General features: G+C 38.4%; 3 protein-coding genes and 1 non-coding gene across 4 annotated transcripts; 2 read left to right on the top strand and 2 right to left on the bottom strand.

Annotated features, from left to right (window-relative positions):
* The first annotated feature begins 744 nt into the window (after positions 1–744).
* On the top strand, positions 745–1,218 carry LOC110733737. Its single transcript, XM_021913823.1, has one exon. It carries the CDS (start codon positions 745–747, stop codon positions 1,216–1,218), a length of 474 nt encoding a protein of 157 aa, XP_021769515.1.
* A 12,336-nt stretch (positions 1,219–13,554) lies between these two features.
* Positions 13,555–17,991, bottom strand: LOC110733656 (probable signal peptidase complex subunit 2). Its single transcript, XM_021913733.1, has 5 exons — positions 17,773–17,991; positions 16,880–17,031; positions 15,770–15,851; positions 14,084–14,226; positions 13,555–13,986 (listed from the first exon to the last, which is right to left on the bottom strand). The coding sequence occupies exons 1-5, from the start codon at positions 17,878–17,880 to the stop codon at positions 13,890–13,892; spliced, it is 582 nt and encodes a 193-aa protein (XP_021769425.1). The 5' UTR covers positions 17,881–17,991; the 3' UTR covers positions 13,555–13,889.
* Positions 17,992–18,046: 55 nt separating this feature from the next.
* On the bottom strand, positions 18,047–18,120 carry TRNAT-AGU. Its single transcript has one exon. It is a non-coding gene; the product is annotated as a tRNA-Thr (tRNA).
* Positions 18,121–19,535: 1,415 nt separating this feature from the next.
* On the top strand, positions 19,536–21,042 carry LOC110733655 (probable CCR4-associated factor 1 homolog 7). Its single transcript, XM_021913732.1, has 2 exons — positions 19,536–19,782; positions 19,868–21,042. Exon 2 carries the CDS (start codon positions 19,902–19,904, stop codon positions 20,715–20,717), a length of 816 nt encoding a protein of 271 aa, XP_021769424.1. The 5' UTR covers positions 19,536–19,782; positions 19,868–19,901; the 3' UTR covers positions 20,718–21,042.
* The last annotated feature ends 4,324 nt before the right edge of the window (positions 21,043–25,366 follow it).

The following is a 25,366-nucleotide window of genomic DNA, read 5'->3' as shown; positions in this document are numbered from 1 at the left end:
GGCACCTAATGCAACGGATGAAGCGTTGTATAGAGTATGTATCTACTGCAACGGTATTATTATTATTATTATTATTATTATTATTATTATTATTATTATTTTCATTTTTACCACCTTCAAATAATGACTTTGTCGAATTTACCACCTCCAAAAAAAAACATTTACTTTACCACCTCATAAAAAAATTAAACATCAGTTTTACCACCTCATCTGAGCTCAGGTGACGGAAAACGCTTGTGGGGCCCAGCATAACGGCTAGTTTTTGATTTTTTCCTAAATTTCTCTCAATTTCCCTTTTATTTATACCTAGTTCTTCATTTGTACACCAAATTCTTGCAGATTGGAGATTAATTTTTACGATTTTCTTCACAAATCAGTATTTTTGGGCAACCTTAACAATCCCAAACCCTCTAATTATCAAACAATCAATTGAACTCATCGACAACAAGCATCAAAAAGGTAAGCCATTGTCGTTAATTCTCTAGCAATTTTCGTGATTTCTGTTGTAATTTTTTGGCAATTCGTTGCGTGATTATGTTGCATTTGCTAAGAGTAATTGAAATTGGGCGTTTTGTGAGGTCAATTAAACCCCAATTTCAATTAAAATACTTAGGGTTCATGTAAGATTAAATTAGATTGGGGGTTTTTGTTATGTGAATTGGCTACTGAATTAGGGTTATATTATGGTGATTGTGTTCAAATACAATTAATTTCATTCTTGTTCTTACTGAATTTCAGAAGGGAATGTCTTCAGTTAGCATGTCACCCTCAAAGGAGAAAAAATGCCAATGTGGAGTTCCAATGTCTAGGCTGACTGCTTGGACTAGGGAGAACCCTGGACGCAAGTTTAGGACCTGCAAATTCTATGATCCTGTGACTGAGTCAAGGGGGTGTAAAGCTTTTGAGTGGGTGGATCAACCAGATGGAACACCTTGGCAAACAGAGGTGATTAACAACTTGCTGCTGGACAAGAAACTAATGAAGGGAGAGCTGAATGACATGAAGAGGGAAGTTGATGATGTTAGTGGACAAAGGAGGTGCTTGCTCAATGAGATTGACAGGTTGAAGATGAAATGCAAAGCTCTTAGCTCAGACAGGAAGAAGATGATCAAGGAAGTGCATGGCAGCAATGCAACAACAAAGAAAATGCTCACAGTACATGCTATTGTTGTGTTTTGTTGTTTTGGTTTGGTACTGGCTATGTATTTTAGATCTTAGGTTCATTTAGGAATGCTTAGAAACAAAAAAAATCTCCAACTTATGTTGTGTTTTGTTGAATTATTATGTGTGGATGTTGGGATGACATTTCTTGTACTACTTTTAACTAAATCAATGAGAAATGGAACTTTTTGGTAGAAACATATCACATTTCGTATTAGTACTTGCAACACAATGTTTTTAATTGTTTTACATTGGCTGAGACAAAAGTTAAGGCACCTTTGTGCAAAATCATTGTTCAACTACCAAATATACTGCCTACTATACACATGTGTAGTTAATAAACTTGGCTGTCTATTACAAAATACTAATGAGTAGACCTAGGGTCACAGTTGATTGAGATCCTTGTCCTTCTTGCTTGTCATTACATGAAGCTTGGACCTGGTCTGTATTTTGACTTTGGGAGGAGTAGTTGTTGGCACTCTTGTGGGCTGACTCAGGCTCCTGTTGCTCCTGGTAACAGGCTGAGTTGGCAAAGGCTCTGTTCTTGTTGCAGGCTGGCTTGACACAGCAGTTGCAGGTGCAGCATTACTTGACCCAGCCTGTGCTGTTGTTGGAGGATGATATTGTGGCAACTTCAGTGCAGCCTGCAATCACAGTATGACAAGACTCATATTCAAAGCCACTAAATACACTCAAGTCACAAAATACACAAAATACCTGTCTTGCTGCGTTCTCTTCACTTTTCTTTCTCTGTTCCTTAAGCCAAGGAGTCTGCACCTGTGGCCTCCTACCCTTTGGATTTGTTGCAGGTGGGTTAGGCTGTTCTGGTGCTGCTTCAGCCTTGCATGTTTTGGCAAAGTGGCCAAACCCACCACAATTCTTGCATTGTTTCTTCACCTTTGGCTTCTTGCCCTCAGGTGCTACAGAAGTGCCCTCCCCTGGTTCAAGCTTTTTCTTTTTTGCCTTAGGTCTTCCTGGCTGCACTTTCAGCATAGGTGGCAAAGGCTGTCTGAGCTTGACCTTTTCTCAATTCTTAAGGCCAGGCATTGGCTGTATTGGGTTCTCATATGCAGCCAAGTATGTCACCCTATAGTAATGTGGGTGCACATACAACTCAGGATCATCCCTTTTGTCCATTATGCAAGCAAATGCATGGACACAAGGTATTCCTGTCAACTCCCATCTATAACAAGTGCATTTTTCTCTCTTGTAGATCCATAATGCACTGATCATCCTTGTATTTCACCTCATAAATTTCATCCCTTGAAGCTGTAACCTCACATGTCCTGGCATACTTCTCCAACCCATCAAAGACTTTGTTGACAAATGGGGTTAGTAAACCTTCCCAAGACTTTGCTGCCTCCCATTTGTCATTACTCCTCTTCATCATATATCTTCTAAGCCATTCCATTTAAGTTAGAATAGGCTTGTCTCTGGCATCTCTAATCACTGCATTAAATGTCTCACACATGTTGTTTAACAACATGTTAGACTTGCAGTTTGTAGAGAAAGCATGCCTTGACCAGTGCTGGGGGTCAATGTTTGACAGCCACTGGTATGCTTCTTCATCCAAAAAATTGCTACTTTCCATAGCAACTTCAAACTCAAACTGATACAACCACACACATGACAACCATTCAACACAACATAGACACATGGCATACAATTTTCACAAAATAGAAAGACATGCAAATATGTGCAAAACTAAATGTAGATAAATGGGCAAAATTCACAAGTATTTGGGCAAAAACCAAACTGATACAAGCTAAACAAAAAATCACCTAGCATACATTATAGTTCACCATAAAACTGACATAAAAGAACCTAAATAGAAGCTTACCAGAGTGCTTGCCCTAGCAGCAGCCCAGAACAATTCCTTGAAAGTTGCACCATGAAATTTCAGTTTGAAATTTGACCAAATATGCCTCACACAAAATCTGAGCTCAGCTTTGGGGGCCACATCTGCAAATGCTTCTATGAGACCCTACACACAAGGCAAAACTAACAAGTTAGTGTACAGAAAAGTCAAATAAAGCAAAGTAATTTAAACACAAACACAACCCACTTACTTTCTGTCTGTCAGACATAAAAGTCAAGCCATCTCCTTGGTCATACACACAAAGTGCCTTGAGCAAGCTCTCCAGAAACCAGCACCAGTTGTCCTTGTTCTCAATCTCTGCAGTTGCCCAAGCAATTGGGAAGATGGCATTATTGCCATCTTTTCCAACTGCAACCAAGATCTGCCAGGGTATGCCCCTTTTAGATGGCACCCATCCACCCCAATTACTGGTCTGCAACCAGAAATGAATCCATCCCTAAGTGTAGCTAAACACACAAACATCCTCATAAAAATTGGTCTTTCAATTTGACTAATATCATCCACCACCACATTACACTCACTCCCTGGGTTCCATTTCAGCAGTGCCTTCCCATAGTCCCAAACCTTTGAGTATTGCTCTGATGAAGAGCCATATATTATAAGCTTTGCCCTGCTTCTAGCCAACCAAGCCTTGGAGTATGTAATTTTGACCCCCAAGTCATTCAAGGCCCTGTCCTGAATCTGTTTAATCTTCCATCTGGGGTTGCCCCTGAAATCCTCCAAGTACCTGTCAGCAAGGAACTCTGCTGTCACCTTGTTGTTCATTTTACTCCTAACACACCTATGCTTCAGCCTTAGTGTCTTAATTTGCCAAGCCTCTGATTTCACAAGCCTTGTTTCATAGAACTTGAACCTACACCTAACACCCTTACTACATGTACACTTCACTATCCTACAACTGTTCTTGTTATACACACACTTGCATTTCCTTTTGCAATATGTTGTTAGCCTCTTTGAATCATTGTGAAGAAGGTAATACTCATACCTATTTTCAATTGCATGTTGTCTCAAAGCTTTTCTCATTGTTTGCACATCACTGAACCTTTGACCAACTACAAATTTGATAGCCCTTTCAAAGTCTGTCTCAGGGTTAAACCAAGTAACACTACCCTGATCATCATCTGAATCACCTTCCACACTCTTTAGCTCATCAGAATCACAAGTTGCCTCCTCTTCAACCCTCACTTCAATTTTCTGTAGATTTCTTTCTATGTCAAACCCTGTGTCCTCATCATCACTTTGATCCCCTCCTTCAGTAACTCCCCTCAAACTGCCTTTCACCTCACTGTTAATATGGTCTAAATTTTTCTTCAACCACTCATCATCATCATCAGAGTATAAGTCCTCCTCTCCCTCATCAACTTCTAACTCAAAATCACTCAACTCAGAATCAGAAGACTCTGTATCACCATCCTCATCAGTAAACACATCACTGTCATCCCTTAAGCTCCTCACTCTTTCTTTTATTTTTCTCACTAAATTAGCATGATTTCCAGTCTCATCCCCAACCTTAGCCTTACCCTTATCTGCAGTAGTGAGTTTACCCTTCCCTTTATGTGTATTAGCATTCACTTTCTCTGCCCTAGGAAGCCTCTCCTCAGCCTCTCTGTCATGTACAACAATGCCTTTTAACCTAGGGCTTCTCCTAAATGGCTCTTCTTCAGTGGGCTTACTAAGTTCTGGGCTGGGTTTATATACTTTAGGCCCACCAAACCTCTTTTTCAGTTCCTTCCTTTGTGCAGGGGTTAGCTCATTCCCAGCTATACATTTGAAGGGTGTTTTGTTAGTCCCTTCAATTGGCTCATGACTGGTAACATACATCTCACATGCCCCCTCTTTGTTCACAGACTCTAGGAAACCATTCACCTCACCATCAACAAGCTCCCTTTTACCATTCACCCAAGACTTGCCCTTTTGTTTATACCAGCAACTAAACCCCCTAGGAACCTTCACATTCACATACACAAACCCATGTATAGCTGCTTGCCTCAAAAAGTGTACATCTATCTTATTTTTTTCCACTTTTCTCATCCAATAAACCCACCCACCATCCCAAGCTAACACCCTCCTATTTTTACCAGCTAAAGAAGGTATAAAGGCACCCCCTACTGTAATTTTTAAGTCCACTGTGTCCATTCTGTAACAAAAGCACACACAACAATAACCAATTTCAGTAATTACAGTAAACAACAACAACCAATTCACCAATTACAGCAAGTAAAAGCAATTCACATTGACTGTGCACTAAATTAACAGTAAACAAGTAAATCTAATTAACTAATTATTTAACAAATGCACACTCTAATTCAGTCAAAGATTCGCATAATTAGGGTTTATAATACTTTAATTCACAGATTCCCAAAAAAGGCATACTTTACCCCAATTGACAACCATAAATCCAACGAAATGTACTAATAAAGGGTTTAAAGTACCTCTTGTAGTAAGGAATCTCGATTTCTGTCAGCAAATTACCAAGCTTTTGGTCCCCTCACCCTGTGGAAGATGACAAGAGAAGCTGATATGTTGCAATTTTGTGGTTCCAGCTCGATTTCAACCACCCAAATTGATCTAGGGTTTCAGTTTTTACAGAGAGAAAGAGAAAAATCAAAGGAGAGAGAAGCAGTTACAGTGAGAATCAAGAAAAATTAAAGGAGAGAGAGACGAAAATTGATGAGGAAGTGAGAAATTTGGTGAGACATTGATTATGGAAGGTGAGAAAAGGAGGAGACAGAGGGAAATCGATTTTAAAAGAATTAAATTGGAGGAAAGTGACAGTTAGCTGGGCCCCACAAGCGTTTTCCGTCACCTGAGCTCAGATGAGGTGGTAAAACTGATGTTTAATTTTTTTATGAGGTGGTAAAGTAAATGTTTTTTTTTGGAGGTGGTACATTCGACAAAGTCATTATTTGAAGGTGGTAAAAATGAAATTTTCCTTATTATTATTATTAATATTATTATTATTATTATTATTATTATTATTATTATTATTATTATTATTACTATTATTATTATTATTATTATTATTATTATTATTATTATTGTTTAGGGTAAAATTACCCATGACAAATAGACCAATCCGGACTTGCCATGTGTCCACCACATGGGCCAATCAGCGTCTGCCACTTGTCACCCTAAGAGGTCCAACATGGACTAATCAGGTCACATCATGTGGCCCATTATTCGCCAACCTGGAAAACGGCCATCGCAGGCCCAATTCCCGAGGAAAGCCCAATCAGTCCTAGGTTTTCCCAGAAAACCTAGTATTAGGCACGTACTTCGAGGCTATATAAACATGTCATTAGCCTCCATAAACAGGGGGAACACTCTCACCTAGAGAAGTCTAAACACATTGATCACTCCTCACCTAGAGGAACCAGATCTCCCACCTTTACTTTCCGCATTTATTACTCCTCAAACAAGTACTAACTTGACCGTCGAAAGCGGATCTCCCACCACAAGGAGTCTCCGTTTGTTTTGCAGGTACAGGCGTCTGGTTCCAGTCTCAAAATTGTAACTCTCCCGCAGGACATCAGAAAACCCCGAAACATTTGGCGTCGTCTGTGGGGAGAGTACTTCTGAGATGGCATCCACGTCTGTACCGACTCCTGAAGAGAGGCGTCCCCTAGACGACCCTCAAGTTCAGTCGAACCATGATACTGAGGAAGAATTTGAAGTTGAAGCTCACACAGCTTCAGACGGGACCCTAAGGGCCCGGCGCACCCGTCCTACCGAAAGGAGGGAACGAGAGGCTGGTCCCAGTCGTCCAGCCGGCCCACCGCCTGAGACTCAGCAGGTGGCCGAAGGATCTGCTCCTATTACTAGGACAGAACTCATGACTCTCATGAGTACTTTCAAGGGAAAGATCCAAGAGCTTGTCAATAAAAAGGCGACTGCTCCACCAAAGGAACAGTCGGCCAGATCAAACAACTCCCAGTTAAAGTTACATGCGCCTCGCATGAAACTACTGGGTACAACCGGCAATATACCAGCCTCCGAGCATCCGGCCAACTACTGCAGGCGTCATACGGCCGAATGCAAAGAGTCATACGGTCAAGCTTCTCCACCTAAGAGCTCGACGCACCCGTCCCATCGAAAGGAAGGAACGGGGAGACTGCCTGGCTAAATCATCAACAGGCGGCCGAGGGATCTGCCCCTATCACCAGGAATGAATTCATGACCCTCTAAGTAGTTTCAAGGGGGAGATCCAAGACTTGATCAACCAAAGGGCGCTTGTTCCTGCAAAGGAACAGTCGGCCAAATCAAACCATTCCCAGTTGAAGTTACATACGCCTAGCACGACACTCAATGGGTACATCCGGCAAAATATCAGCCTCCTAGCATTCGGCCCGACAGCCAAGTATTGCAAGCGTCGTACGGTCGAATGCCAAGAGTCGTATGGATAGGCTTGTAAGCTATTATTAATTTTATTATCAAATCATTGTTATGATATTGATTTTAAAAAAAAAAATCATTATTATGATCATTATCATACGGCCACATGCGCCTAACTTACTGATTTTGTATGGCAAAGCTCCACCTAAGAGCCTTAGGTGGAAACCTACTACAAAGTTAATCTTAGCATTTGATATTATCAAGTGGCATAAGTAGTATCATAACTACCAGCCCACATCGCTATATACATAGCCGGCTCCCATGATGCTTGTCACGAACAGCTTCCTCGGTCGGTTGTTCTACATGTCTAGGAAGCCTGCTGTTTTTCCTTCGATAAAGGCCCGACTGTGAGTGCAGTAGTGGCATGCCAACGTCGAGCCTTTGAGCTTTTAGGCGGCAACCATAAGAGCAGCCCTCATTCTCGCATAAACAGCCGGCTCTATATGATGTTTTATCAAGGTACAATCGCAAGGTTTTTGCTCAAAATATAATGCCAAGTATACTTAATACAAATGAATTTGTTTCCAGCTTGTTCTTCCAAAAGCAAACAGCCAAAATACCCGCACATATTAAAATCTCTCGGCCTGCCGAGAGGAGTAGCGCTTGGCTCGTAGTAATATAATTGGCCATGAGAGTGAATGCTTTAACTTGTTCATGTGCTAGTCTCTTATTGTGAAAGCTGGGCATTGGCGTCTCGCCCAAGGAAGCAGGCGGCCAGATGACAGCCGGCCTAGTCCTAGCCACGAAGCATGACAAATCAGCTAGCCATGCTAATGTAGGCGACACCTAAATAGCCAGCCCAATCCGAGCCACCAAACAGCCGGATTGATCACTTCAAGAACAAGCAAGTCAAAGGGCCGAGACGAATGAGTTCGTGTGTATGTAAAAAATAGGCAGCTAGGCAGCTGTATTTATGTATGGGAAGCATTGAAACCGGCTGTTTAGCCATCAAGTAAATCCAACAAACCACTTGTCTTTCATGAAAGCAGGCGGCATCCACAGCGAACGCATCAAGCAATGCGAGAGGTGATATGGGTCTTCATGTTTTGTAATGAGGGCCGAGTCTTGAATCACTTTGGTCTAAATAATGCCCAACACGATCATAACATAATTAAAACAAGCGGAAAGCTGATCATACGGCATCATGTAGCCGAATAAAATTTTAAAAGTTAGCTCCATTGAGAAGAGCAGCTCGGCATCCTTACCAAAGCACCATGTAAGCTCAAAATGAGTGCCTTTTGAAATTTCATAGTATCATGGGTAAACATCAAGAATCAAATGACACATTGCTATTGTTTGTAAAGAAACAACCACCATGTGTATGCACGCAACAGCAAGTCCCTTGTATGTCTATAGACAGCCAGCCTAGTCCTAGCAACACAGCAAAGAGGCTAGCCATAGTAAAACATGCGGCACATGAAACACAATTATTGTGCTAAGTTCAAATATCATGCTGAGATTTGACGTTGATGCTGGGTACGAGTACATGCCAAGTAGATGCTAAGCTATCCATTCGTCCAACCAAGTGTGTATCCATGTGTTTGAAGAGCCGCATGAAGTGATCATCCAAGCCAAATTTATGAGCCCAAGAGTATATAACTTGCTAAGTTAGGGAATCCTCATTGCTCTTATTTCAGCCGGCATTCAGTGCTCAGACGCTCAATAAAATCAAATAGTCGGCCACCCTTGTTAATGAAAACAGGCGGCCACAAGTGCTATTCAAGACTCAAGCCCAGTCCCAGCTAGACTCACCTTAAACAACCGGCACTTGGTTGAAAGGGCATGAGCAAAAGTGGGTCTTCATACTTTTTAAATAGGGGCCGAGTCATATGATCATTTTTGTCTAAATAATGCCAAGCACGTAAATAGAATGCAATCGGCATCATGCGCTAGTCACCTAGCTTCAGCCGGCATGTCCACTTCGATGGCACCTTCATTGGTCCTCACAAATAGGCAAGCAGGCGGACTCCTCAAACTCCAACCGGCACATCACGGCAGAACCAGCCGGCCTTTGAAATCATTGACAAAGTACAAGGTGGAGCATGGGCACCTATGATTAAAGCATCCGGCAGTAGCACAAGCAAGGGGCGAAAGCCGTATGTTTGATAGACTCCTTGCTGAGTGGAAAAATGAAGATGAATTAGAAACACAAGCGGCATAATAAGCCACCTGTGAATATGCAAGCTATATACAAGTGGCTCGGCAATCGACATCATACAACAGGCGGCATGCCAAATGATTATTGAAAACACCCCCTCGTATCTTGGTGCTATGAGAGAGCCAGCTCTCTTTGAACAACCAACAAAGGAGACCGGCACCATGCTTGGCCGGATGTGAAGCTTGAGCAGGCGGCATATAAAGCGTCGTAGCTCAAGCAGCCGGCCTCAAAACTCAAAGAGTAGTCGATTGCTTGTTCATTGCAAGCATGTGTGGGGCTAGACGCCTTGCATATCGTATAAAACATGCCGCATGATTGTTCAGGAAGTCTCATATTATGTGTGAGTTGTCACCATAAGCACATTATCATTATTATGATTGCAAAAAAAAAAAAAAAAAATTGCCTAAGGTTAGTAAAACCGGCTGTTTAGGCGGCACCCTATTGAAGACCGTCTCCCTTCTGTTTAGGCGACACCTTACTGAAGACCGTCCACTTATTTGTGTGACAATCTATCAAGCAAGAGAGGCGGCATGAATAGTAGTTGGCCCCCTATACGACGAAGTCTCGAAGCTATGAAAGAAGTCGACCCTCATTAATTTCACTAAGGGGCTAAAGACCGGCAGAAAATGTGTGGGCCGAACAGCAAGGTCGCAAACCACATTAAAACAACTGTTCCCATTCGAAGAAAGTAGTCACCAATCCTCCATGGAAGGGAGCTAAGTCCTCCATGGAAGGGAGCTAAGTGATCTATCTACTGTAACACTTGAAATTATTTCAATACTTGATACTAATTCAGAGGGGCATGCCGTCTGTACCTTTACAGTCGGCTACTCTCCATTGAGTATTTTACTCTATCTTCAGAGGGGCATGTCGCCTGTACCTTTACAGTCGGCTACTCTCCATTGAATATTTTACTCATCACCATAGGGGCATGCCGTCTGGACATATAGTCGGCTACTCTCCATAGAAGAGGGCCGACTGGTTCCAAACACACAGCCACCCCCTTATACTTAGCTAAAAAAGATTAGGGCCTGGCCGACCCTGTGCCTAAACAGGCGGCTACCCTCCTCTTACTTAGCACCTACGTTCACCAAGAACTAACCAAGGCCACAAGCCGAATGATCAGTCCAGGCGCCAAGCCAACTGATCCAATCTTTAAACTAATACGACTTGTTCCAACATCATAGCAGGCGTCCGGCGGCATCCCTCCGGATGAAATTCGTCGCAGAGAGCAGCTCCCTTTTGGGTGGAACATTGCTCTATAAACTAATTACACGACACCTATACGACTGTCCCCAAGGGCAACCACGTAGCCGTTTTTGAGACAAGGATAACTCTTATCACTAACCAAACCAGTGGTAGCAGTTGACATCTGAGTCAGATGACCGCCTGTATTACTTGGGATAAATGCAGGGGGTACCTCTTGAGTTAATAGCCAACAAACATTGGCGAATCAAGGGGATCAGCCGGCCTCCGCCGCCTGGTACCTCTACTACTCAAGCTAGAGTGTGACGGAGACTAAGTAACTCCTATGTTAACTTATAGTCACTCCCTCAAACTTAGTATGGAGCCTAAAAAGTATGAGTCGCCCGCCTGTTTTTAGCAAACAGGGGCTCTCAACCACTACTCCTGCTAGGTTAACAACCTTTGAGTTAATAGCCAAGCAAAACTTGGCGAATCAAGGGGACTATCCGGCCCCCGCCGCCTGGTTTCCCTACCACTCAAACAAAATAAACAGTGATTGACTAACCGCAAGGTTAACCAGTCGCCCTCCTTAGTACGGAACCTAAAAGGTATGAGGAGTCCGCCTGTTTTTTGGTAAACAGAGGTACTCGACCGCTATTCTTACTAGGTTGGCTATACTTAAAGCTGCCGTCTGTAACCCAACAGGCGTAGCTACTTTGGTTGGACGTCTTGTCTGACGCCTGCTTCTATGCAGCCACCAAAGCAGACGACCAGCCATCCCCCAACGAAATAAACTAAGTACCAAACTTAGTATATTGAATCAAAAGATGCCAATGGCCGAATAATGCTAAACGCTTACCCCTTATGCAATAGTTGACAGTCCACCTGATTAGGGGCTATCTGCATAGTGGGGCAAAGAATCGGCATCTGTCTTGTTCGGCGGCAATCATTATTATGATTGATTAACTTTGAAAATGTCATACCGCCCAAGGTATCAAAATTTTCTAAGTTAATCAAGTCCATCTCCCATTAGAACTAGACAAGATGCCGACCTAGCAAAGCTTCGAGGGTCTAACTTTCGAAAGGAGCAATCCCTCCTGGAAAGAGAAATAACTCCTTCCGAGGGGCAAATGTTTAGGGTAAAATTACCCATGACAAATGGACCAATCCGGACCTGCCACGTGTCCACCACATGGGCCAATCAGCGTCTGCCACTTGTCACCCTAAGAGGTCTAACATGGACTAATCAGGTCACATCATGTGGCCCATTATTCGCCAACCTGGAAAACGGCCATCGCAGGCCTAATTCCCGAGGAAAGCCCAATCAGTCCTAGGTTTTCCCAGAAAACCTAGTATTAGGCACGTACTTCGAGGCTATATAAACATGTCATTAGCCTCCATAAACAGGGGGAACACTCTCACCTAGAGAAGTCTAAACACATTGATCACTCCTCACCTAGAGGAACCAGATCTCCCACCTTTACTTTCCGCATTTATTACTCCTCAAACAAGTACTAACTTGACCGTCGGAGGCGGAGCTCCCACCACAAGGAGTCTCCGTTTGTTTTGCAGGTACAGGCGTCCGGTTCCAGTCTCGGAATTGTAACTCTCCCGCAGGACATCAGAAAACCCCGAAACAATTATTATTATTATTATTATTATTATTATTATTATTATTTATTTATTTATTTATTTATTTATTGGAAAGGAACGGTAATATAAAATACTCCCTCCGTTTCATATTACTCGCAACAATTACCAAAAATGGCCGTTTCACATTACTTGCAACAAACTTTTTTTTCCCTCTTATAATAAGTTTTTTTATGTGATTGTACAAAATTACCCTTACTTTTTTTTAACACCCTAATTAAATTACTAATTTTATCTTATTAACTTAAGCATTATCATAAACTAACTTAATCATTTCTACCAAAATAATTTCCCTTCCATCTAAATTCATCATCACATTCTTTATCAATCACCACCACCAATCTCCTATCTCTTCATCACCAAAAACTTCTTTGTCGCTGTTTATCAACCACCACCACCACCAACGATCTCCTATCTTTGTTTATCAACTCACTATCGTTGTCCCATGCTTGTGGCCGCCACCGTTTTCTCTCTCTTCCTTTTCTTGTTGTTTCGTCGTTGCCGGTGAAGCTCAAATTTGAATGTTTTATGGTCAAATTTAGCCATGAAAACTCCAGATCTAGAGTTTTGATGGTTAAATTTGACCAATTAAAGCTTTAATTGATGAATTAGTTTGTCATTTACATCCTTAGGCTCATATATTTAGGGTTCCATTTTTCTCAGGGGATGGATTTTTGGGTTCTCTTTGTTCGTGGATTGTGGGCGAAATTGGGGTTGTGGGTTTTGTGGTTCGACATCGGGGTTGTGGGTTTTTATGGTTCGTGGGTGGTGGTGGGTGGTGGTTGTTTTGGGTGTTGGGTGGTTTTGGGTGTTGGGTGGTTCGAATTTTATGGGTTTGAAATTTTACAGTGTGGAATTTTGAAAATGGGTGAGCACGACTTAGAAAAGTGAATATCTCTAGGGTACTATGTAGAAAAACCTTTTTTTTTTAAGTACATACTCCACATTACACTCGGTCTTCCATCTCACAAGAGTTACGCTTAATGTGGGAAAAATACGTTTATCAACAGACAAACTATCTTTTCTAATATGTGTATGTGAACAATCTTTTAAGGTCTTTTTTTGTTTTTTTTTTCTTAAACTAGTAAAATGGGAAAAGTAGTTTTTCCTTTAAAAAAAAAAAAAGAAAGAAAGAAAAAGAGCAAAGTAGCATATGTCATTATGTGGAAAGGATTTTTCCTCCAACCAAATACAATTAAGGCCCTAATCAGTAATCACAACAGAGTGACCACAAAAGGTATAAGTATTGAGCATAACCTTGTACTCCGTATAAACTATCAATGATAATCTTGAGATCAGAAATTCTCGCACTCAAGAAAGATGAGAATAATCTCAAGAAACAGAATTCTGAAAGATTTGACATGTCTAAGTTTTTTCCAGCATAAAATTAGTTCTACTGAATTCTAAATCTCTAAGACCATTCTCTGATTTGATCTCTGTTGGTAAGAGAAAATCTCATACTATTCATTTTTTCTTCTTTGGTTCCTTGTTATAGTCATCTACTAGCCCCTCGACATCTTTCCAGAATAGACCTTCCACCAAAACTCCATCCTTGGTGAACCTATAGGATTAATCAAAACAACACAAATAAGCAATCAAAACAACCTCAGTGTATGAATGTATGAAAAGTATGTCTTCTAGAGTATGTAGAGAGAAACCATTTGGTGACACTCTTAGTCAATTCAACAGGTTTGTGGGCGGAGATTGATTTTGGATCAGCGCTTTCGATTGTCAATGTGTACATATCAGAGAACCTTGGTAATTTTGAAGATATGACAAGGCCTGTAGCATTGTAAGATCCCTGAACATAGGCAAAATGAAATCAGAAATCACACATTATATAATAAGCTATGAAACTCTGCATATGCCAACAATGTCACACATACTCATAAAGAGCAAAGAGGGAGAGCACTAAAAAAACAAATGTTGTGCAGATGAAAGCTCGTTCAAATTACAAAGTAAAGCCTCCTTCAAATTTCAATGGTGCAAAAAGAATAACCCCACATCTGACACTAAATCTTCATTCAATCAGATATCTATTTGCCAAACATAGATGGACACGAAGCATGGACAACACATTCCATATGTGAATAAATTGCAGGGTGAACCTGAAAAGATATACTAAGCCCCAAATACTTAGCAGACTGAAACATACAGTACCCAATCCAAGGTTAGAAAATAAGAGGAGATACAATAGTTGACAGGTCAGCAAAAGCCACAGAAAACGTGAATTATTAACAAGAATGGTTGCTCATAGGTGGTCAGATTCTCTATGGAAACAAACTCCGCTAATCTATTAGAGTAAGGTTAAAGAGTTTCATCACAAATCTATAGGAAAAGCTGCATATATTGATTCCCTTACCCTAGCATAGTGAGAGCCTTGTAAGAGGCATTCAATAGCTGTCAGCACAAGACAGTAAAGATGTTAATCACCAATTTCAGATACCATGTTCAGAACAGTATATTATACAAGTATATAATACTGGAATCAATAAACCATCCTTAAAATACAGGACAGGCTACAGAATTGTGCCAACTGTCGACATATATTTGCGCGCTGCAAATTCTAGATTCACCCAAGTATCTTTTCATCCAAGGACAAAACTATACAGCAAAGAAACATCTTATAAATGGATCAGTCAACAATTTGAACAAGCTGTTTAAAAAGCGAAACCTTTTCATCCCAGGACTACTAGATAAGAAGAGGCGTATGATTTACATCAAGACCATTAATTTAGATGTTCAGCCCCTTTAGGATTAAATGCTCCACATATACTAACTATCTGGAAGACAAGATCGAAAAACAATGGTTGAGACTTGAGACACAATGAAGCATAACAATGGTTGTTTCCTGAAATATTTAAGGATATTCAGATCCTTTTCATGATTACCACTTACAAATTAGTCAAACACTTTGATTCCTATACATACCAAACAAATAAATTATCATCAAGTGACATAGTTCAATTATAAATCCATGAATGGATGATGATATTGATTTAGAGTTGAGCAAAACGCATCATTTGTACATTAAAAGACTATTTTATTTTGTATAAAAAGTGCCTTGATCTTTCACAACCTTAAACATCATGAGATTGATTCATGACTGTATAAGACTAAAACACTCAATGAGAAGCTAAACTTATACGGGAATCACACTTTTATCAAGATAATATCAATTGAATCACATTCTGGCAGCAACCCAGCCAGAAAATAATTCATATTGAAAGGATAGAACGATGTATTTTCCATGTATAACCTCCAATTTCCGAACATTAACAATAAAAACAATAAAAGACACACAAACAAACATAAATTGATTTTATAAGATTCTAGATACCTACCGATGGAGGATAAGTAAACATTATAGCGTTCTTTTCCTTTTTGTAAATGATCAGCTGCAACAAACCATTGAAGACGATATATGTGCAGGGAAGTCAAGGATTAAACATCATTCCATACTTAGACATATTGACACAGCAGTTACTGTAGCTTGATTGCAGGTCAGAATAACATGCATTATTTTCTAGCTTATTAGCCTTGGTACCCTGAGACTTGCATAAAACTACTGTCTGAGAGGGTAACATTTATGCCATAGAAGGAAGGCTGATAACCAGTAAGTGCAAACTGCAAAGTCCCTTAAAAACAGGGAAGCCACCAATAACCTACAAGCAATAATATAGCTACGACACAACAAGCTCTAATTAAAGGCTAAATAAACTAACATCAATGTCCAACACTCCAACATCAAAAGCTCTCCAAAGACTCCTATGCACTTATATAGCTATTCAAAACGACTCACAAGGCAAGCCTACAGGTCTAAATTTACCCAACCATATTACATTCTACATAATATTTAAAGAGGCTCCTAATCCCAATCTATTGTTTCCTGTGTAACTCAAGACTGCAAGCCTCATAGCACACATACTCAATCCATGTGTCAAGAAAAATATTAATAGCACTATAATAAGTGGTCTTGACAAGCATGAGTTGAAAATAACAATACCACACACTTTTGACTCAAAGTGGCTAAGCTCTTAAGAGGTCGAGATTCATAATAAACCCAACCTTTCTAACCAGTTAAGACTTAAACATATATGATGACACCTGTTTAAAAGAAGCTAATTCACAGCTATCCTGCAAAGAAGAATTTGTAACATAAAGATGGGGAACAAATTCCGATTCCCTTGTAGCTATGGACTTCATAGTTCCCATGGATCAGGGACAAACCCAGACAGAATACAATATCACACCCAATAATTACAATACATACAACCTAAGTTTGTAATTCCATGTTAACAACACTGTTACTTTGCTAAAAATTGGTGAGCAATGTTTGCAATATGTAACCAAGATAAGTGGTAAAAGAGAAGCAATAGCATGCACCAATAGTGTTTACAGTAGCACACAATCTAGTAAGAATAAAAAAACAAAACTATGAAAGAAAAGGATATAATGTGATGCATCCGATCAAAAAATCCTTGTTCTCTGGGAACTTCTTAGGATAAAACTGTGCCACCAAGGCAATGGCTATGATGAAGGTTCCCATCAACAATCGTACATTGCTCATCCTAACATCCTCCACATATCCACGATTCTTAACAACCTGGAAAAATAATAAGCACATTGTCATAATCTCAGGAGAAATGCAGCTATCTAATTCAGCCAAAGTTCCATTACTCCCTACTCACAATTTAGCACCTTTAACAGTCCAAACAACGAAATTATCACTATCAACTATAGAAACTCGACACATTACACATTATGGTCAGCAAGAAAGACTAATTTAGTCGTAAGTTGTAACTATTGTATAGTTGGTTAGAATACAAAGACAAACTGTCTGAATCCCGACTTTTCCATTGGGATGCGATAAGCCAATGGCAAAGTCCTAGTATACCGAGCTTCTTATCATTCCAGGCAACAATGATTGCCAGAATTCGTAATCTAACCATCTATTTTCCAAAATTTGCATAGAGCCAATATGTTTTTCCACATTCACCACCTAAAATCCAATTCGCATCCCAAAATTTAAATCCGCAAAACAAAATCATCTTTGTACACTAAAACTTTATCACTCAACTGAAATCACAAAACTCATACAACTCATTAAAATCACAAACTGCAGATTACCAAACCCTAATTGCAAACAATCGATACAGAATCCCAAATTGTCATAAAATTCGTTCAATTCGGAACAATCCAGAGGTACAGAACATCAAAATCGTTCGACAATTAATGAAAATACAATCAAAATCGGATATCAAGATAAACAAACACAAATTACGAAAAAAAAAACTTTTTTTTTTTTTTTTTTTTTTTTGTAAATTGAGATGAAAAATAGAGATACCTCAGTAGCAGATTCATCAAGGATGTGTTTGAGAGAATTATGATCCAACAAATTGGCTTTTTTAGGGTTTTGCTGCTTCGTCGAGGTGGTATTTGTTTCGTTCGACATTTTCTCTCTCTAAAAAATTGGTGTGGAGAAATTGAAGTGTAGTTGTAGCTTTGAATTTTCTCTGATCGAAACGATTTTCTCTTTCATCGATTAAATAGGATTTGCGTTTGTAGAATAATGGCTGATTGCAGTGGGAAATTTAAAGGCCAAAAATAATAGAAAAAAATGCTCTCGTTGAGAGTCGAACTCAAGACCTCCCGCTTACTAAACGGGTGCTCTAACCATCTGAGCTACGAGAGCTACTTACTTATTTGATGGAGTATTTTCATTTAGATATCACTTTCTTGTAATTTTTTTTTTAAAAAAATATAAATTCTATCTTTTACTTGATTCATTTTGACTTTTACACCATTCACTATCCCTACTTCAATCGGATTTTGTGAGTTATATGTAAAGAAAAAACATATATGTGGGATTTTATTAGAATTGTCTCAATATATATTATCACAATCTATAACTTTTATAATTTACTTATGCAACATTAAATTTATTAATGGATAAAATTGAGGCATTATTCCCTCCTAGGGTTATTAGATTACACCAACTCCATCCAATAAAGGAATGAAGACTCACATAAAGCAAGACATCCAAGACTAAGAAAGAAATAGAAATCAATACATTACTTGTTTAAGGGGAGAAGAATTAGGCTGTTGTAAAGGCTGATTCAATTAGAAGGCTAGCAAAGAGACTGGAAAGCCGGGATCAGGAAACACATGAACCACATCCGATGCCCTACTACGAATCTATGAATATGAAAGACGGAGAAGGAGATCCATGCGGGAATGAAGGGGATTTGGTCTTCCCAATCCCGATTATTTTATGTTATTTATGTTAGCAATCTAGCATTATAACTAACGCAAGGCTCGACGTAATTGAGCTCTAAATAAAAAAAATATGAAAGAAAAAAGTGAATCACGAAGTTTGCTTCATAGTTGTGCTTAAAGTTTGTTTCACAAGTGCTTAATCTTTTATAAAATACGAGGAGTTTTCTGTAAATATATAAATAAAACTTAACTCGTTCAACTAGTAAACATTAATCTTGAAAATTGAAATAATTAATAAGTTTATTTCTGTCAAAAAAATAATAAGTTTATTACTAGGAGGATTCCACTTTGCCAATCTAGCACAATTGTTGCATATAAAATCACTAATGTAATATATTAGAAGAAAATAAACTTCGTAATCATTTGCAAGTTAAGCATTAATATTAATATACTCCGTATATAGAATAGTCGCCTTTTACTTAACAAAACACAATCAATTTTCATGCCCCTTTATTTTATTTTTTTTCGAGTGAAACCTTGCGAGGACCAAGGCTACAACATGCATTTTCTGTAAAAAAAAATGAAATATTCTAATAAATTAGCTTAAATAAATAAAAATGACAATAGCACATCATGGTTCTCTTTTTTGTATTCAAAATACATGTCAGAATATATGTTGCTTTTATTGAAAAACAAAGAAGAATTAATAATTTCTAGTCTGATATATCCGGTGATAACACATGAATATATACATTCTAATATACACATTTACATTAATACGAGCACCTTGGCAGTAAAAAAAATATATGTACAGTAAAAAAAAAGAAAAAAAAAGAGTCGTCCAACTGGTAAATCTTGAAATAAGTTTAAAGTTTTATTACTGGGAGTAGTCCACTTTGGCAGTCTCCTTCAACCGCGTGCATTTCTTGAGTCTCTCTCCTCTCTATCGCCTTCGCCGCCTCATCTCTTTCTTGTTTATTTCTCCCTCTTCACTTTTCTCTTTCACCCTTCTTCTTCTCCTTCTCCTTCACGCTCACTTTCACAGTTTCACCCACCCCTCAACTCTTGGTTGACTCCTTCTTCATCATTCTACTCCCCTAGATCTGATGCTCTAGTTCCCCTTTTTCATCGCTCTAAGGTCAGATCTCCTGCTTCACTTTACCACTTTCATGGGTTTTCTTTATTTTTTATTTTTTTGAACTTTTTTTGTCTTGATTTTGCAGATCTGCTGCTATTATGCGCTTTGATTGAATACCCATGTCCTCGATTATGGAGATTAGCGAAGAAACGGTTCAAATCAGGGAGGTTTGGCATCATAATTTAGAAGAAGAGTTTGCTTTAATTCGAGAAATTGTTGATTATTATCCTTATGTTGCAATGGATTCTGAGTTTCCTGGGATTGTAATTAGACCAGTTGGAACTTTCAAGAATATTACAGACTTTAATTATAAGACCCTAAAAGATAATGTTGATATGTTGAAGTTGATTCAGTTGGGTTTAACTTTTTCAGATGGAAAGGGGAATTTGCCAACTTGTGGAACTGAAAAGTACTGTATTTGGCAGTTTAATTTTAGGGAGTTTAATGTTGGGGAGGATGTTTATGCTAGTGATTCCATTGAGCTTTTGAAGCAATGTGGGATTGATTTTGCTAAATATAGGGCGGAGGGTATCGATTCGAATCGATTTGCTGAGCTTCTTATGTCGTCTGGGATTGTGTTGAATGATGATATCAAATGGGTTACATTTCATAGTGGGTATGATTTTGGGTACTTGCTTAAGTCGTTGACTTGCAAGGACTTGCCCGAAACGCAGGCCGGGTTTTTTAACTTGATCAATATCTATTTCCCTTTTCTGTATGATATTAAGCATTTGATGAAGTTCTGTAACAGCCTTCATGGTGGCCTTAACAAGCTTGCCGAGTTGTTGGAGGTCAAAAGAGTTGGGATTGGTCACCAGGCTGGGTCGGATAGTTTGCTCACTTGTTGTGCATTTATGAAGTTGAAGGATAATTTCTTCGGTGGTAGCACTGAGAAGTATGCTGGTGTTCTGTATGGCCTCGGCGAGGACAGTTAGGGTTTATGCCTTTTGTTTTTAACTCTTTTTAGTTAAAAAAAGAAATAGCATTGACCAAACCAAACCAAACCAAGCCATTGTTGAATTATTATGTCTGATTTAGTCTGTTGTGGAGTTTCCCATTTGTATTTGTACACAATTTAGTTCAAGGGTATTGTTGTTCTTACTTATAAGAAGAAGGGTGTCCATCGCTTTGTAGCTTGTGTAGTAGAGTCCATCATAATCAATGTAACGGAAACCTCTGCTCTTTTAGGAGCATAGTTCTCTGTAAATTAGAACAGTCACTTGTTCAACATGAATCTAATCATGCTTACCTTCTTTTCAACTTTGTCCTTTGTTTCTTTAACGCAGTTCTTTTCTTTTGAACAATTGGTATTAAAATGATACCAAATGGTAAAAGGGAGATTGTCCAAACTTAGTTGTGAGTCACAATTATAGATTTTATTAAGAATTTCGCTCAAGATATCGTGCTTACTTTTTAAAATAATGTTGTCCTTTTGTCTTCACAATATAATGTTGTGCTTTCATTCATTAGTTATGGTACATAATTTGCTGTTTTGTATTCCCCTTCAGATTTTATTGTTTTATTGACAATGTATAGTAATGAAAGTTTGGAGATGTTTTTACCATGCTGTGAAATGGTGTTGGGGTGACTAAATGTTTAATTGTTTCTACACTATGATTCGTACTGGTTGTCTTGAGTCCTAGTTATTATCTCATGTTTTGGACTGCGTACTTGTTGATCTGTTGCAGCTTTCTTTTGATGATGTTGTTTCAGTAATGCTCTGTCATGTAAATCTCAAAGCCATTTCTAATACACAGTGCATTTGTTTTGACATTTTTCTGCATATCCTAGTATACCAAGCCATCAGCAATTCAGCATGGTTGACTTAAGTATGAGTGTCTTACTATCTGTTTGATTATTGAACACCAAGTCTGCCTTTTTCAGGAGTGTACACCGTTACAGTTTTGTTTCTGAATACAATAAATTTATGCAGGTGAGATGCATGACTTTATCTTTTTTTCAATTTTTTTTGGGGGTGTAAGAATGGCTTTGATTGTGGCTAACTGATACGGTTTCAGTAAAGATGCTGATTTCTTTGCTCAATCTTTTACTGTCTCTTTGTTGCCTGGTGTTTACCTGGCCATGTTATTAGATTATCTGGTGGAAGTGAAACTGTAAAATTTCTCTATTTTAGTATATATTTAACGTTGTGTGCCTTAGTCTTTTGTTACTTAAAAGCTTATCATTAAGAAAGATTTTATAGAGAGATATAACTTATACATGTTAACAATTTTACTTTTATTTGTATGTTGCTCACTGATTTAGATTCAGTCTCACTTTGAGCACCATTTTTTCTGGGCAAGATGAATTGTTCTATTAAAAGAGTATCATGGAATCAAGAACTTGCTTGTTGATGCTGTAAGTTTGTTTGGATTGATTGCAATAACTCTATGTGACAAGAAAGATCACCTGAAGTCTGCTCATTAATATTTAATAGCTGAGCTTGTTGTTTTTCATGTAGAACAATCACGTACAGGCTGATCAGATGTGTTGTTGGTTTGTTTTACTAGTTCCTGATTGATTAATTTTACAAAATAAAAAAGTTACTTGAGTTCCAATTCTTTCTCTTTCACTCGTGTTGTTTTTCCACTTTGTGGAGACAGCTAGTGTTCAGCCAATTTTATCAGAGTTGTTTTGCTCACTTTGACTATAAATGAATCATGGTGTCTTAGAACTGAGTCAAAATCAGTCAGCAATATACAGATTTCAGACTGGCTAGATTTAGCTTCTTTGCTTGCCTGTCCGCTGTGCCTGGCTGCTTTTTATTTTTATTTTTTTGGTCCTTGCCTCACAGATAGGTCTTGCTCGATTAGATTCTTAATTTTATGCTACAGTGTTAGATTGAAATTTGTTGTTCACGCAAGACTGAATAATTGAATAAGCTTTGGAGCTAAATCTAGATCAGTCTTTTTTCGTGTTGATTAGGCTAGGTGCATTGCTCAGGTTAGTTTTTGCCTTTTTGGCAACTCTACTTATGTTGGCTTGGGTCAGTTGTCTTCTGTTCCACTGGGATTGTGTACCTTGTTATTACCATTTTTTGCCTGTCGCTTTTATATTTTCACCACCACTGTGTCTGAAGCTGTTTAAGTAGTATCTTTTAATTGGTGTCCATCAGTTCAGATGCCTAGTTTCCTATCAAGAAAGTTTCTCTTTGATCGAACTTGAGTGAGATCTTGAAATTAATGGTACGGTAGCAATGTTTATTGTCCCAGAGGTATACAACCTCATCAGTTACCTGTTCATCCGAAACACCAGACTCTCTTTGGCGTAAGACTATAAGCAAATCACCAGCTAACTCCACCATATACATCTCTCCAGCCATAAAAAAAAAAAATCTGGGTCTGATGGTGCTTCTCTACACATATGGTAGGGAATGGTAACATAATCTTTAGCCTTGACAGGATTAGAATTAGCTGCGATACTAGCAATATCACAATATGCAATCGCTGCATCATGAGATTGATTAATAGTACCATACAAGATGATTACTTTTCCATCCCAAACCATGGCTTGATGAATAAAAGGACGGGCTGGATTTCGTGGCCATGGTTCAACTACTTCAGTCCATGCTTTGTCTCCAAGACGAGCAAAAGCTATACTATCAATTGTGAGGTCCAATGCACTCGATGCAACTAGTTCTTTTTGAAGGGTTTTTGTAGTTTGAGTAATGTTATATGGCTGTTAGCATGGTTTTTTGTTGTAATTATTTCTTACTCCGTATATAGCAAGATCGTAATGTTATTTATGTCACAAATGATAAAATTAAAAGACGTTCAACATACATTTGACCATGAAATACCCTGTACTAATGTTGTTGAGTGTTTGTACCAGCATATTGTGAACAACTCTAAAATAGTGTACAATAGTAAAAATGACTTTTCTTTAAAAGGTCGAGTATGAGCCAAAATACCACCAAAACATTTGAATGGTGAGAAATAACAACACAAAAATGAAACTTCCCTGGAAGTAATATCAAATACATTAAGCCACTAATACAAAGTGAATACAATCTTAAAATTGTTGATAAACGTTTTTTACAAATATGAGTTTACAGTTGTTCTCTAGAAATTGCACTCCCTAACACCCACTCGAAATCATCTCCCTGCTTGCAATCTTAACCTCTCTACAGACACAGTGCAACCTACCTTGCCATCCCAAACTATTGGCTTAAGTTCCATGGTGAAGTTGAAGAAAGAGCTAGAGGTTCATTTCTTTCACAACAAATATAAATATAGTACACGAAAAGGAGATGTTCTTAAGGATTTACACATTTTGAATCTAGGACCTCATATTCAAAATTTCAATTAGGCCAAGACCACTTTAGCCAATAGAATTGGAGATAACTAGTAAAGGTTTACAAAATTGAAGTCCTTTGCTTGGCCTTGATCAAGAGTTCAGGTTTGGGAGTGACTGCATGAACAATATATGTTATAAAATTGAAGTCTCCAATTGTAGAGAAATGATCAAGTAATTGAGACAATGGTTGCAGATTACACAAACCTCCGATATCTTCCAATAGTAGGGCTCTAATCTTGCCCGTATTCAAGGCTCCTGATTTACCATCAATACCATATATAGTCAGGAATGCGTCCTTGCAACATCCTTAGTTTAGAGATCTCCTATAGTGGAGACAAGTCCATACCTTCAATAGAGCTTAATCTATATCTATATCTATACTTAGTATTTAAAAAGACAAACCACAATCACCTATATGACACATGTCATCGTAATTCACCCATATGTCACATAATACATCCATTAATATTTCCTCGTTATACTCTCTTTTAAACTTAAGGATTTTTTTGTAAATTACCACCCCAAAATATATCCTATATTGAAATATTCACCCATTATTTTACAAAAAATGTAGATTTTACCACCCGACCTATACTCCGACCAGTTTTTTGAGCATGGGCCGCACATAACGACTGTTTTTTATTTTATAAAAGTTGTTTCTCGATTTATTTCCTCCCTTGTTTCACAAACTATTCCTAAACTTAAAATTCTTCATTTTCCCCATAAATTCTACCAATTTTTACTCCAAATTTTGCAAATTGACAAGCGAATCCTTTGAAGAACGCACTTAAATTTTTTTAAACCAATTTGTACAGCAAGGTAATTGAAGATCGCTCTTAATTTTTATTATTTTTTAATTATTTTGCAATGTTTTAATGAAGTAGAATTCAAGTTATACAATATTTTTGGCAAATGTGTTTTATTAGGAATTTAATGATATAATCGTTGTTTGATTTATTCAATTTATATAACTTGAATTGAAAATTAGGGTTGTTCATAATGAAATTGTGGGGCACATGCTCGGAAAACTGGCCGGAGTATAGTTAGGGGTGGTAAAACCTAGAGTTTTGTAAAATATGGGTGGTTATTTTTAATTTCAACAAAAATGGGTGGTTATTTCAACATATGTTAAATTTTAGGGTGGTAATTTACAAAAAATCCTAAAGTTAAAGATAAAATAAAATGTTATTGAATGCTAAAAGTCTTTATGCATTCCTAACTTACAAATTTGAGTAAGAACATGGAGTGTTCCATTTTCACTATAAAAAAAAAGTTGTACTCCTCTCTA

The sequence above is a fragment of the Chenopodium quinoa genome, unplaced genomic scaffold (genome assembly GCF_001683475.1).
Source record: "Chenopodium quinoa cultivar QQ74 unplaced genomic scaffold, ASM168347v1, whole genome shotgun sequence".
In the NCBI taxonomy this organism is placed as follows: Eukaryota; Viridiplantae; Streptophyta; class Magnoliopsida; order Caryophyllales; family Amaranthaceae; genus Chenopodium; species Chenopodium quinoa.
Note: the sequence above shows the minus strand (reverse complement) of the source record. Positions and strands in the feature narration are given on the sequence as shown.